General features: G+C 39.5%; 1 protein-coding gene across 8 annotated transcripts in view; it reads left to right on the forward strand.

The window, feature by feature from the left end:
• ror1 (receptor tyrosine kinase-like orphan receptor 1) overlaps positions 1 to 14,105 on the forward strand; it is a 107,861-nt gene extending 93,756 nt beyond the window's left edge. For 4 of the 8 annotated variants that reach the window (XM_077607491.1, XM_077607494.1, XM_077607493.1 and 1 more), the window contains 5 exons: positions 34 to 248; positions 3,647 to 3,826; positions 4,545 to 4,772; positions 4,911 to 5,278; positions 6,335 to 9,432. In XM_077607491.1, coding sequence (XP_077463617.1) covers positions 34 to 248; positions 3,647 to 3,826; positions 4,545 to 4,772; positions 4,911 to 5,278; positions 6,335 to 7,028 — 1,685 coding nt within the window. In that variant the 3' untranslated portion in view covers positions 7,029 to 9,432. Of the gene's footprint in view, positions 1 to 33; positions 249 to 3,646; positions 3,827 to 4,544; positions 4,773 to 4,910; positions 5,279 to 6,334; positions 9,433 to 13,610 lie in introns of those variants that run through there. The other 4 variants (XR_013301377.1, XR_013301375.1, XR_013301374.1 and 1 more) reach the window with 4 other exon arrangements.
• The last annotated feature ends 1,236 nt before the right edge of the window (positions 14,106 to 15,341 follow it).

The raw sequence follows: 15,341 nt of genomic DNA on the forward strand, positions 1-15,341 counted from the left end.
AAATTGATATGTCTAACTTCAAATTTTCTTTAGACCATAAGGAGAAGTCAAGTGGGGGCAACATGGAGATCTTGTACATTCTGGTTCCAAGTGTGGCCATCCCATTGGCCATCGCCTTGCTCTTCTTCTTCATTTGCGTGTGTCGCAATAACCAGAAGTCTGCTAGGCCACCCGCGCCTCGCCAGCCCAAACCGGTCCGTGGGCAAAATGTCGAGATGTCCATGCTCACAACAGCATACAAACCAAAGGTATGTCACATTTAACAACACATGTACACATAAAGACTGAGAACACAAGACAAGGCAACCGATTGCTTTTGGGGGGCATTTTTGGAAGAATATTTTAAAAAATCCACTGTCTCTTTCGTAGGAGCCGAGAGCACAGCATTTTCAGCTTTGCTCACTTGAAACTTGTGTTGTGACATACTGATATTTGAGGCCTTAATTTAGATTAGATTAGATTAGATTAGAACTGTATTTCATCCCGTATTTGGGAAATTTCTTGGTTGCACTAGCAAGGCAGACACAAGACACACGACATTGTAGACCTAGGTAAAAAAACTGGAGCCACACACAGGAAGTCCTTTTTTTTGTTTGATAGTGTATTAGGAAAAAAGGTGTTTGCATTTATCCATTGTATGTAAATATCTGTTTTTAATTGTACGGAAAGATAGGTATGAAAATGAAAAACCCAAAGCCCCTGGTCTACATTTTGACAATCGCTTTTATAATTTTTTTTATACTTGGTCCTTGTAAGATTACACATTTTTTTCGATCAAAGGCTTTTTCATATGATATGGCCACTTTACCTTCATAAGAAATTAAGTTGTCACTTAACTGAATCATCCAAAATTGTGTTTCAAATGTTTTAATATTTCTACAGTTCGCAATAAAACCTCTGTACGACAACACTAAAAACTAATTGAGCTTTCATGTTAGAAAATACCACATTATATTTCTTGCATTTTAAAAATGTGAACGGGCAGACGAGTGGTTAGCACGTCCGTGTCATAGTTCTGGGGTCGAGGGTTCGATCCCAGGTCTGTCCTCACTATGTGGAGTTTGTCTGTTCTCCTCAGGCTTGCGTGGGTTTTCTCCTGGTATTCAGGTTTCCTCCCACGTCCCAAAAACATGCCCGCAGTTAGCTGGGATAGGCTCCAGCACCCACCGTGACCTTTGTGAGGCTAAGCGGTTCAGAAAATGGATGAATGAATGTATTTTAAAAACACACATGCAATGGCGGTTCCTAACACGGGCTGGTTGGGCGGTCGCCCAGGACCCCCAATTGCTAGGAGCGGAGCTTGGAACTGCGTGAGTGATCGTGTACTTGTACCCCCACACCCAGCTGACCAATCTGCTAGTGGGTAGAGCAAGTAGTTCTCCGCTAGTACACTAACCCCCGCAATTCCCATCTTCTCGCAGGTCGCGCACACACACACTAACAAAAGCCTCTGTCCTTCCAGGGTTCCATTTAGACCCGGACCGCCTCTGCACATATGTATCGCATATGAACACAAGCACACATTCTATATCCTTGTACGCTCCATTAGATCCGCTATTCTGTGGTAACTCTAAAGTCTTGAGTTTCTCTTTTGAAGTCAGAAAAGCAGACTACAACAAGCAGTCAAAACACTGCACCTACAAGTGTGTGTGTTAAGCCACTGACTGCTGCATTTGTGTGTTGTTGAGATTTTCTTATCTTTTCATCAAAGTCTTGCAAGTCCTGGAATGTTTGACTCCACTTCTTTTGACATCTACACGTCCACTCACGTCTTGGACAGTGACTGCTTCGACAGTCAGCACTCGGCACACTTTTAGGCTGCATGCATCTTTGTCCGACTACATCATTTTGGTAGCAGTGGCGGAATAATGATTGAGACGAGCTGTCTTCCTATGTTCAAGGTGGAATGTACTATACTACCATCAGTGACTGTTGAGACAACTATAAAATCTGGGAGAGCTGTCACACCTCAATACTATCTTTTGTTTACCATTGAGGACGACAGGCCCGATGTTACTGTACTTGTGGCCTTGAATGAACTTGTAAAGTTTAGAATCGCATTTTTCTGACGGGTATGTATGAATTGTGTGGAGTTTGAAGGATCCATACGGGGAGGTGTGATTACTGACCGTTCCAAAAGGGACTCTCACCATATTGACAGGTACAGTTTAGTTTCAGGCACGGAATGGTCAAGATAGTCAATTAGTCAAGTTTATTTTTTTTTCTCTCTTGCAATTTAAAATACTTCCACTGACTTTTAGCTTCATCCCAACATGATAACATTAATTTTAATGAACATTTCCTTACTTTGGTCGGTCTCGGCTAAATAATACACCAAAACTAGAAAAATAAAAAGCGGCTTGTATTATTTACAACTTTGAAACGAAATTATATAAATATTTAGATGTTGAGGTCTCATAGCATAATGTTGCATTGTATTTCCTTACTACCAGAAAAGTATTTTGTCTTCTCTTTCCGCTCAGTAACTGCTTGTCTTCTGATCCAGATCATACAGAGGTCAATACCTGTGACAAACCACTTAGACACACATACATAACACTTACAAACAAAATGTGGCAGTGTAAGAAGGATCTGAGGCTTTGGGTGGGGTGGGAAAAGGGGTGAAACTAACTTTTAACTAAAAACATGTGTACATCACACATACTTTCAACCCCCCCATCAAAGCTCGTGGAAGCGTGTCATTGCACTACTGGAGAGCATCATCAGTCTTTGAGTCTGTCAATTTGGCAACATTCTTTCAATTCCCTTTTCATAAAGAAAATCCATTGGAATTTTTTGGGCATTAAACACATATTGTGATGTTTGATTACTTTCAAGTATCAAGCTGTCTGATTATTTTCTTATGGAAAATGTGGGTTTTGTATGAAGCCAATGTACTCTGTATATATATACATATATATATACACACATATATACACATATATATATATATGTATATATATATATATATATATATATATATATATATATATTATATATGTGTGTGCAACCATCTTTACACTAATGCTACCTACGACGCAGGTTTCGTGTGTGTATGTGTGTGTATATAGAAGTGTGTGTATATGTGTATATGTATATGTAACTTATAACTATGCCTTTTCTTGCTACTGTCACAATGAAATTTCCTGAATACGGGATGAATAAAGTTATCCAATCCAATCCAATATATGTACATATATATATATATATATATATATATATATATATATATATATATATATATATATATATATATATATATATGTATATGTATGTATATATATGTATATGTATGTATGTATATATATATATATATATATATATATATATGTATGTATATATATGTATGTATATATATATATGTATGTATATATATGTATATATATATATATATATATATATGTATATATATATATATATATATATGTATATATATATATATGTATATATGTATGTATGTACCAAAGTTTGAGGAGGGAGTTTTTTTAACTGTAGTATATATTGTGATATACGTGGCAGCGTGGGATACGGGACAATAATGGGAAAAAAAGTCCACATACCTAACAGGACAAGAGTGACCTTATTGCTTTTCATCCTTGGTCTTTCGCTTTTTCACTCTCTCCCCCAATCTGTTCTTCCCCTGCAGAGTAAGGCCAAAGAGTTTCCCCTGTCGGCGGTACGTTTCATGGAAGAGCTTGGCGTGTGCTCCCTGGGGAAGATATACAAAGGTCATCTCTACCTGCCGGGCATGGACCAAGCACAACTGGTTGCCATCAAGACCTTAAAAGATGCCTCCAGTGTCCAACAGTGGAGTGACTTCCAGAAGGTACATTTTATGATCAAGCCAAGGAGTGTAGGAGAACATTTTCTTGGTTGAAGTCTAGGCCAGCTGAAGGAATGTTTTCCTTTCCTTATGGAAATCAGTAAAACACCTGACCTTAACTTATCTTTCAGCTAGTCAGGATGCAGTCAAAATTCTGGGCGTTTTTAATTTTATTTTATTTTTTAAAGGCCACTCGAGACTAATGAACCTCAAGGGGATTGGAATTGGATTAGAATCAGTTTGTCCAGCTGAAAACTAAGATCAGTTTGTGCTGCAGGCACAATTTTGAACTACGGCTCACCAGTAGGTGCTTCCTTCCTTTCAGGGAGACACACATGGTGTCAAGTCTCCACATTTGTGGTGATTTGAAAAATCAAATGTAGCATTAACAAGCAGTCATGCATTTCTACAAGCCGCTACTTTGCCAGTGGAACGCTGTCTTCCCACAAGCTCTGAAGCGTGTCCCGTTTTATTTCCTCACAGCGTACATTAAATGTTGTGGCTGAGAAAGGACTGTATATATTCTTCTCCAGATGTGTTTGAGGATGTTCACTGAAAATAGGTTAGCACATAAACAACAGTTCTCTATTTTCAAGTTGTCTGGATAAACGTCAAGCTTGAAAGCGCGAATAAAACATTAGCATCTGGTTTAAACACACTTTGTGCTGTTAGGTTTCCCACTACGTTCATTTTACTCTCGTTATTTTGCGGGCTTCTGCAGGAGGCAGCTGTTCTTACAGAGATCCAGCACCCGAACGTGGTGTGCCTGCTCGGTGTGGTGACCCAGGAGCAGGCAGTTTGTTTGCTGTTTGAATTTCTCCCTCAAGGCGACCTCCACGAGTTCCTTATCATGCGTTCGCCGCATTCTGACGTGGGCTGCAGCAGCGACGAGGATGGAACCGTTAAATCCAGCCTGGATCACAGCGACTTCCTGCACATGGCCATGCAGGCAAGGATGGAGCGTGAACCGCCCTTATATGTTTTGAGTGAAAACAATTTTCACTTCCATTTAATATATGAAACATTCTTACATGTGGTTTTCATTGTAAGGTTTGAATTTAAATTGTTTTACATGAACACAACAAAGGTTTCTGCTGGGATGGAGTACTTGTCCAGTCACCTCTACATCCATAAAGACCTTGCGGCGCGGAACATTTTGGTTGGCGAGCAGCTCCACGTGAAGATATCGGACCTGGGCCTCTCGAGAGAAATCTACTCATCAGACTACTACTGCATCCAACAACCCAAAACCCTTTTTCCGATTCGCTGGATGCCTCCCGAGGCCATCGCCTACGGAAAGTTCACCACAGACTCGGACATCTGGTCTTTCGGAGTGGTGCTGTGGGAGGTCTTCAGCTATGGTCTACAGCCTTATTATGGTTTTTCCAACCAGGAAGTGATGGAGATGGTCCGAAAAAGGCAACTATTGCCCTGTCCTGAGGATTGTCCGCCAAGGTATGTCCTTCTTGTCTACTTCCTGTAAGTTCACTGCACAAACAAAACACAAGAGCTCACTCTTTACAATGATGATAATACTACTAATTGATTGTATTTTTTTGTATTCATTTATTTATTAACTTATTTATTACCTATTTATTTTATTTTATATACCTATACATTTATTTATGTCTAAAATGTATTCTCACCCTCTTGCTACTGTGACGGTGAAATTTCCTGAATACGGAATGAATAAAGTTATCTAATCTAATCTAAAAGATGTCAAACATTGTACGTTTATTTAAGAAAGTTAATGCCACGTGTGAGCTTACTTTTCAGTACTGAAAGCACAGAACTATCACAGCAGGTTGTCAAACATTCATAGTCAAGTTAAAGGGTAATGATGAAAATAAAACTTCTCACCAACATATTTTTGGGCCAAAACATTACTATTGTAGGCCCGTGTGCGGTCGATTGGTCGCCGGTCTTTTGGTCGCCGGTCTTTTGGTCGCCCGGACCGCAAAAACGGGCAACCAAAAGACCAGCGAAAAAACAAGGTATAACAACACGGTCTACGCATCAATAAAAGCCAACAATGGCTCTGAGCAGTTTCACTGAGCAGACGTGTGAGTGTATAAGAGTTTGTATGTACATGCGTTGTCCCTTTTAAGAAGCTACGATAGTCAGGGTCTTAACAAGTTCTCCAACAAAAAACAATAAAAGTCTGGGAAATTTGGAGCTTTTCTTTAGCCTAATAATTAATAGGGCATTAAGTATGACTAAATAGTAATTCGCAGTTTGTATTTAGGGAATTTGAGCAACAATTTAAATGGTAATTATCAATAACTTTCCGGGCGACCAAAAGACCGGCGACCAATCGACCGTGTACCTGTAGGCCGGCCGGGCGTCTGAGTGGTTTGCGCGTCGGCCTCACAGTTCTCCGGTCCTGGCTTCGATCCCAAACCCAAAGTTTTTGTTGCCTTAGAGTGCACACTAAAACAGCGTAGGTTCAGAATTAAGACTCACAATGTGTGTCCATCTGTGTTGAAATGAATAATGTGCTATCTGACTTAGGTTCTACGGTCTAATGACCGAGTGCTGGCAGGAAGGCCCAGCACGTCGACCCCGCTTCAAGGACATTCACGGCCGCCTACGAACCTGGGAGGGGCTGTCATCTCATGCCAGCTCCAGCACCCCCTCCGGCGGCGGGGGCAACGCCACCACCCAGACCACCTCGCTGAGCGCCAGCCCCGTCAGCAACCTGAGCAACCCACGCTACGCCGCCGCCGCAGGTTATCTCTACCCCACGCAGGGCATACCAACAGCGGGTCAGATGGCTCCCATTCCGACCTGGGCCCCCATGGCGGTGCCTCAAACACACCCGCGCTTCATCCCCGTCAATGGTTACCCAATTCCACCAGGGTACGCAGCGTTTCCCGCTCACTTCCCTCCCCCAGCGCCACCTGCACGAGTAGTCCAGCATCATCTGCCGCCCCCTAAAAGCCGCTCGCCCAGCAGCGCCAGCGGCTCCACCAGTACGGGTCACGTCAGTGGCGTTCCCTCTACCACGGGCTCCAACCACGACGCCAACACCCCGCTGCTGTCACACTGCATCATGCCGGGGAACGGCGGAGGCCCGGTGCAAGTGTACGGACAGCTGACACAGAAGTCGGTGGGACAAATGGACCACATTCAAACATCAGCACTGCTCACGTCTAACTCTGAGATGCTGATGTATAATGACGCTGTCATCACTGCAGACCTGTAGGTAAAAATAGGGATCTTCGCCATACCACACCTGGGACCGGTTTGAAACACTCTCTCATCCTGGCATCCGAGCACAGAATTAACCACACGAAGACTTTCTTTTAGGAACCTTTTGCGTGAGTGTGCTTTCACCCAAGGACCCCAGCTAAACTGGAACCTGACCCAGATGAGTGAGCAAGAGGCATGGTTCTCCCTGGGCAATTATAGAATAAGTAAATGAGTGTACTTATATAACACGGAATGAATTGTTATTGTAAACTTGCCTTTGTGTACATAGATTTTTCAAGTCATGAATGAATGATTACATGAAATAGAAAGTTATATTTTCAAGTCAACTTTTAATAATGGCGTAATAGAAGAAAGTCCAGCCAAGTGTGTTTCAGGACTCAATAATTCCTTGAAGACCGTAGCAGCAGTGTGACTTCTTTGCAGTTGAATGTATGAGAATCTCTTTTTCTCATGCCTTGGCCAAGGAAGCAATAACTGGAGGTCTGCACTGACTCCTACATGCTCAGATCAACGACATGCTCCAGGTGGGATTCAAGATGATCTTTAACATGGATTTGTTGCATTGAGCAAGCAGCTAACAGCATATTTATTCATCCCCTTTTCCCTTTTTATGACAAAAACCTTTTGAACATGACACCTGAATGTCTCTACAATGACAATTATGCAGTAGATACTGTCGTTTTTCTTTTGCTACTTTGTCACTTTGTGCCTTAGTCCCTGCAAATATGGAATCAAATCATCTCCTAAGGAACCTCCCCAAAAGATGATGATGACATTATTTATGCAAGAAACCGGTGCCAGATTACATCAATGATTTTCCCACCTGTAGTCACTCATTATCGCAAAGGTACATTTGTTTGTCATATGTTTTGGATAATATTTTTATTAGTATTTTTTTCCACGTTTGAATTTTGAAGGAAAGTTTCCTTGTTTTTTTTACTGCCACATTAGAGATGTGGGGGGTCGTGCTACCTTTTTATTATGAAATGTGTTCTTGGGCTAAATGGATGGATGGTCACGGGCTTACCAGAATGATGGTATTATATTTAATTAGAAGAGAAAAAACACAATTTAAAGGGGTACTATGTAAGATTGGTGGCTATCAATGATACTGCAGCCAGGGTCCTTTCATTCATTCACTTTCCAGGGGTGGGGGGCGGTGCAGGAGCCTATCCCAGCCAACTATGGGCAGAAGAAAGGGACACCATGAGGTTGCAGGATGAAACTATTGAAAAACAAACCTTTTTGGTTGCCAGATAAGTCTTTTGCAGTGGAGAATCAAGCTGCATTATCATACCAATGTATTTCAATCAGAAATACAAGGCTAACAAACTACACTTGAACATTAGCAACATTGACAAACAAAATAATAATAATTTTACTTAGTCTAGAGCTGTGGCAACCTGAACGAAGACTTTGACCTTATCTTGTAATTGACTGATTTGCGTAGGGTGGAACATCTGTTGTAAACCTAGAATTGAAACAGTAACATTTACGGGCAGACAATTGACTTTAAAAATGGGAAAAGCCCAGCCTCACTATTGTGAACCGTGTTAAAAGTACTTCCAAAAATATGTTTCTTTAATGTCTGTTTAAATATTTGGGCCTCATAATTAACATTTAAAGTGCAAATCTTGCCTAGTGCTAAATTAACCTGAAAACAGATTACAGGGGTTCTTATTTGGACAGCAATTTAAATATCTCTTAACTCCCCTGTCATCTTTCCCAATGTTTGATGTTGATTAGCTGGAAACATGAATTCCAGAAGGAGATCAAAAGAAATGTGTACTGAATGTTGGTGAGAGTTGACTACTTGTGAATCACTCATTTCCTTGTGTTCTCGTTGTTTTCCCCTCTGTAATGTTGAAAGCAAATGAGTCTTTTGTTTTGCTTTATTTTGTTTAATAATGCACAGACCAAGTTAGAAAGTGACAACAACATTGACAACATAAGTTATATACTTTAGTAAGTATGATTCATTTCAAATCATTGGTTGGCTGCGGTTGACAGCGATAGATGCTGAGCACAATCCCTTTTCCCTTTAATATGTTGCTGTCCTCATAATCTCTCCCAAATAATAATCTTTTTTAAATTATTTGTCTCAGTCACATGTATAGCATATAGCATTTTTGCAATGCAGCAATTCAAATAATTGCATAAATTGTACACCAAACTGTGAATTCTTCATCAAAACAAATTCTTTTTCATTTGGTGAAACTTTTGTTTTGCTTTTTTTTTTTTAAAGAACAAACCATAAAATCATTGGGTGCCTGTTAAAGGAAGTTTACATGATTATCTTTATACCATTTGAGCAAGAGGCCTATTGTTTATATGAATATTTTTTGCACAGGTGTTTTGTATTGCAATCATTTATTAAATGTTTGGTTTATACAGTAGATCAATGTGATTAATTCTTTTTGGGAATAGTGTGTAATATTTGAGCATATTGTTGTGCAACATCTGGTCAATAGATGGGAGCAAAACCTTTTCCCTTCCTATTTTAAATGAGTCAGAACAGTATTCATTTCGGACAGAAGGTGGTACAATTGAGTTGTTTTGGAATTCTTGAGGGTCAGTTGGTAATAACATTAGTAGTACTGCAAAACTACTTGCCCGTGTGAAATAAAACATGATTGGAAGGTAGTTTTCATAACAATGCTTGTGCGAGTGTATAAGATGTGGGCATTTTATTTCAGGTTACTGTATTTCACTGACCTTTTAAATGGAAAAGCTGAAATCACATTTCCAACTTTCATTCATTTTCTGAACCACTTTATCCTCACTAGGGTCACAGGGGGTGCTGGAGCCTATCCCAGCTGACTTCGCCCCAGAGGTGGGGGACACCCTGAATCAATGACCAGCCGGTCCCAGGGCACAAGGAGACAAAGGAAAATCATTCACACTCACTCATACCCAAGGGCAATTTGGAGTGTCCAATCAGCCTACCATGCATGTTTTTGGAATGTGGGAGGAAACCAGAGAACCTGGAGAAAACCCACGCAGGCCCAGGAAGAACATGCAAACTCCACACAGGTGGACCAACCTGGATTTGAACCCAGAACTATGAGGCCAAGACACTAACTACTAAGCCGTCATGCCGCCATTTCCCACTTAAGAAAATCAGAACAGCTGCCTTAGACGATGCCAAATGTCCAATCCACTTTTACACTCCGAGTCAATGGGGGCTATAGTCTTTTGTATAAAGATCTTAAATATCAATATAAACTTTTTTTAATGACCAAAAAGTTTTCATTTTCAACTTTCAACCATTGTGCCTGAAAGGGTAAATGAGTAAGTAACCTTTGATATTTATAAAAGTGCAAATTAGAACATGGAATGACCAAAACACTTATGATGGCAGAACCTCTCACAAGTTGGGTCCATATTTTGGTTAATTTTCGAGAGCCCACCTCCATAAAGTGGACTAAGTTAATAACTTTGACATCAAATCTAACCATGTTTTTCATAATTAGAGGAATTATGGACAAATCAATGTCTACTTCACAGAGCGCTTTTGGCAAATTCAAGATGACGGGAATTAATATAAGTGTAAATCCATGACATAGTTCCATTAGGAGCAGAAGCTGGCTCAAGGAATGAGTCCAAAGGTATGTTTGGGGGTTTATTATTAACAAATGATTTATAGGAACTTGAAAAAATGTTTTTGGGTTGAGTTAATGTTGTAGATCACTGATTGAAAATGTTTTTGAATGGTATACTGGTTGCTTCGCCTGACATTGACACAGGAAACTTGGCATCAATTCCCACCCAGTAGTGGTGTGGTTGTAAGTATGTATGGTTGTCTGCCTCTGTGTGTTTTCCCTACAACTGATTGGCAACCAGATTAGGGTGGAGTTTGCCTTTCACCCTTAAGCAACTGGAATAGGTTCCCGGCACCCCTTGGCCGGCGGTATTGAAATGGAAGGAAATATAGGTTAACCAGGCCAGAAAAACTTTATTCACAACCATTGGACTTTAAAAATCATGTTTTAGATTGAAATGACATTTTAACAGATTCTACATTCTTGAGAAGATTTTAACAATATTTTAGTGTACCGTATTTTCACGACTACGCACCATATTACAAGGCGCACCCTCAATGAATGACATTTAAATTTTTATTCCATATATAAAGTACACTGGATTATAAGGCACCCTGTCTATTTTGGAGAAAATTTAAGACTTTTAAGTGCGCCTTATAGTCGTGAAAATACGGTAAGCATAATATAGACTTAATTTTGGACCAAGTTCATGAAAAGGCTATGTGAAGTGGCCTCCGTTTTAAACCAAAGATGTGTTTGAGTCTGACTGGAACATAAATTGAGCTATCTGATGGAAGGCTGCCCAACTGTAAAATTTATGTTTTCCATTTGAATTGGACAGATTAGTTCATGCAGCTAAAGAAAATAAGTTCTTAAAAACTGCAGTTGTCTGTAGTTATAAATTTTAAATGGCAAGCTTGGTGTCCAAGCTCTTGTTTTAAGCAAAGGGGGCAAAATCATATTCCAAAACTAAAGGACCCACACAAGAAGGCCCATTTTTGCCTCTCCTGAATGTTTTTCTATAGTTACATTTGACATTACTTAATGCATAAGTCTAACAATGTTGAGTTTTGTGGCACCAGTATTATTTTCTATTTTAAGAAAATAAAAAGGTGGAAGATTATGGCAGGAAGTGAAGAGTTATAGGTAAATATCTGTGAAAAGCCATGTGGGATTAGTGTGCCTTAAAAGCATCAGGAATAAAGGGCAACTGAATTTTGGTACTTTTGAAGAGCATTGCACCATTGGTGCAATGCTGGGATGGAGAAGTGTTCATTTTGGAAACAGGCCGCGTCCTCATTCGCCGGGAGGATCAAAAGGAGAGTTGAGGGATTCACTTGAACTGTTCAGAGGTTTGACATGTGAATTTTTAAGCCATTGTTAACTACAACAAGGAATGCATGTTTGTCTTGCTGATTCATGCAATATTGATGAAGATAATACATTTGATTGCTCTGGAAAGAAAAGAAACCCAACACATGTTTATTCTGTTTGAACTTGTTTAATTTAACAATTTGAAGGAATAAACATCCTTGAAGGAGGAACTAATTGTTTGGAAGGCTTGAATTAGATTTATCCCTGTGACTTGTGACTATAAAGTTTTTTTTCTATTTTGATGAATATTTTATAGTTCTGTTTTTCATTCAGATTTTTTAATGAGTGATAAATGGTAGATCGATATACTGTTTAACTAAATGCATTTTCTTCTACCCATTTAACCTTCTGTTCAAGTGCACTCTTTTTAACTGCGTGTGTGTGTGAGAGTGTGTGAGTGTGTGTGTGTGTGAGAGTGTGTGTGTGAGTGTGTGTGTGAGTGTGTGAGAGTGTGTGTGTGAGAGTGTGTGTGTGAGAGTGTGTGTGTGAGAGTGTGTGTGTGTGTGTGAGAGTGTGTGTGTGTGTGAGAGTGTGTGTGTGAGTGTGTGTGTGTGTGTGCGTGAGAGAGTGTGTGCGTGAGAGTGTGTGTGTGTGTGAGTGTGTGTGAGAGTGTGTGAGAGTGTGTCTAACTAATTATTATAGATATACCTTATAGTAGTAGTAGCAAATGGTTACCTCTCATGACCTTATACTTTGAGCAAGAAAGTAGAAGAACGGGGTAAGAATGATGGCAGAGAAAAAGTATAGGTAGGATAAGGTGTGTGGAAGATCCTGTTTCAGTGTTGGCAGTGATGGAATCCTCTAACAAGTCCCCGATTGTTGGGTAACATGAGATGTGTTTTGTTGAGAGGCTGACAGGTGCTTGACCTCTGCTTGTCCTGACTTTGGAAAAATGAAGTGAAGTGAGGCTGTCAAGTGATCTTTCACTGCCTACATGCTGGGTCTGTGCAGATTAATACTCCTTTTGAAAACTATTTTGTCATTAATTCATACTTCCATTTAAAATGTAAAAACACCACCTTAAACGTAATTAATGTTGCATGTCAACGAAAATAGGATATTCAGAGTTTGCCGCAACAACGCTGCCATGCTAGCACACTAATTTACTTTGTTGGTTTGCGAGTATAAATATTTTCTCCGCAAAGAAGTGTCTGTCCGATTAGTTCAGACTTGTTATGAATATGTAGAAGAATTTTAAAAGAATGAACATCCACATCATCTCATCAAGTGCTTATGATTTATGGGGAGTATTCGACGGCAAGTTGACATTTCAAGGTCAAGTGTCTTTTGTTTATTCTTTTTTTTCTCCTGAGTAATTGTAGCGACCTGGATTTTAAAAGTTAAATAATTTGTGCTTTAAAGCTGGCTGTAAACATAGTGAGACCTGTGAAACATCTGCTTATCAATGAGGACATAATTCAGCATATACATGATGTTAATTATTAATTAACTAATTAATGTTAATTCTGAGTAACATATTTTGATGTATTAAAACATATACCCATGTCCTATAGTCAGGCGCAGCTTATATGTGTAATTATAATTTCTTAGATTTTGAAATTTGGTGTGGCTTTAGCCAGGTGTTCTCTATAGCCAACTATGGTATTCTGGTTAAAGTAGTATGTCTGTTCAAAACTTTTCCACAACTTTGTTCACAGAACCCACTTGGATGACAGCAGAGCAACGGAGTGGAAGATGAATGCACATTCCTCCTCTCTATTCATGCTTCACAGGTTTGAATTCACATGATCCATCGCTACTACTGTGGAAATAACAGCTTGACTTAGAAAGAGATTGAAATGCTGAACTGAAATCTAAAAGACTCACAAATCTATGCAATCATTTTGAACAATGTGCAGTGTAGGTAAGTAATGACCACAACGTGACCCAGATCCCCTGCACAGGTCTCGGGGTTTGAGTGAAACGGGTGCACGGGGGCGCTGTGCCTCACTCACTCTCGATGCCTTCAAAAGACGGTGCTGGCGGCAGAAACTGAAAACCAAACAGCGTGTCAATCAATTAGGACAGGCGAATGAAAAGATTGTGCACGTTGGGATCTTCAATTCGTCAAGGGACATTTGTTTTTAGAGTACATGTGCATGAAAGTATGAAACAGTAGGGTATAAATAGAACAAGAATTAAGTACATAAATATCGCAAAAGCAAGAACCAGAAACGCCGAAAGTGTTCTTTATCTTAAAACCAAAAAAAAACTAAACAAAGACACACTTTAAATTAAAAGGATTCGTCAGTAATTCTGTAATTTTGTTTTATAGTCAAATGAGGATTTTGTTAATTGACTCATTTTATTTCACTAAGTAGCGCAAGAACTGTATCAAACATATTGAAGTTGTAGTAATTTGTGACGGTGTACTTGGAGTCTGCCTCATTCGAATATACTATGTCACTTCTATACCCCTGCCAATTCCAACCGCAATGATAAACATTGTTCAATGTCATTGTCTCATGGCGTCAATTTAGGCCAAGCCAGCATCATTCAAATGACCAGGCATTACTTTGACCTCACCCCAACAGCCTTTCCCTTTCTCTCCCCTTTTCTTCCTTTTCTTTCTCCACCCGCTCACTCCACACAACTTCAGCCTCTCCATCTAATAATCCATCCTTTGCAGTGGAACAGCAGCTAATGCTTTCCATCTGTGTCAATCAGTCGCGGGGCTTCAAGAGTAAGGCTGACATTCTTTATTCACTCCCCCTTCTCCACTTCAACGTCTTTCCAAAAAGACCAGAATCTGGTTGCACTCGGTGATTTCTACCTACTTTGGGGCCCCTTGCGGCCAAATATTCTGGTTTACTATAGGATGGGGAGAGGCCAATTAATCATATATACCTATAAAACAGCGCATCCCTCAATATTGACATGTGAAGATTAGAAATTATACATTTATTTGTAATAACTATTCTAAATTAAAAGCACTGCAATATTATTGCTGATAATTTTCCTGCAATTCACTACTCCCAACCACACAATGCAATATATGAGAAAGATGAAGTATCATGGTCACAATTAAAACAGAAAACATATTTGAGCTCTCCTTTACTTACTTTTTCTCTTCTTGCTGTATCCTGTTTTAACAATCAGCCATGTCAGAAGTAAGATTGCACAAAAAGGACAAGGTTTAATACTAGCAGGTACCCCACGCCAAGTAGTTCAAAGTTGAGTTCAGAGATTTAAACTTGTTGCTTTTCTTTTTTAACTTGAGAAATCCAAAACGAAACTGTGTAGTCTACTGAAAACTGACACTTCTAAATGAAAATTAACTGCCGCCAAAATTGGCTTATTAGCTCCCGAAGGAATTCGTTCAAAAAACATATATATATATATATATATATATATATATATATATATATATATATATATATATATATATA

Source organism: Stigmatopora argus, chromosome 8, assembly GCF_051989625.1.
Source record: "Stigmatopora argus isolate UIUO_Sarg chromosome 8, RoL_Sarg_1.0, whole genome shotgun sequence".
Lineage (NCBI taxonomy): Eukaryota > Metazoa > Chordata > Actinopteri > Syngnathiformes > Syngnathidae > Stigmatopora > Stigmatopora argus.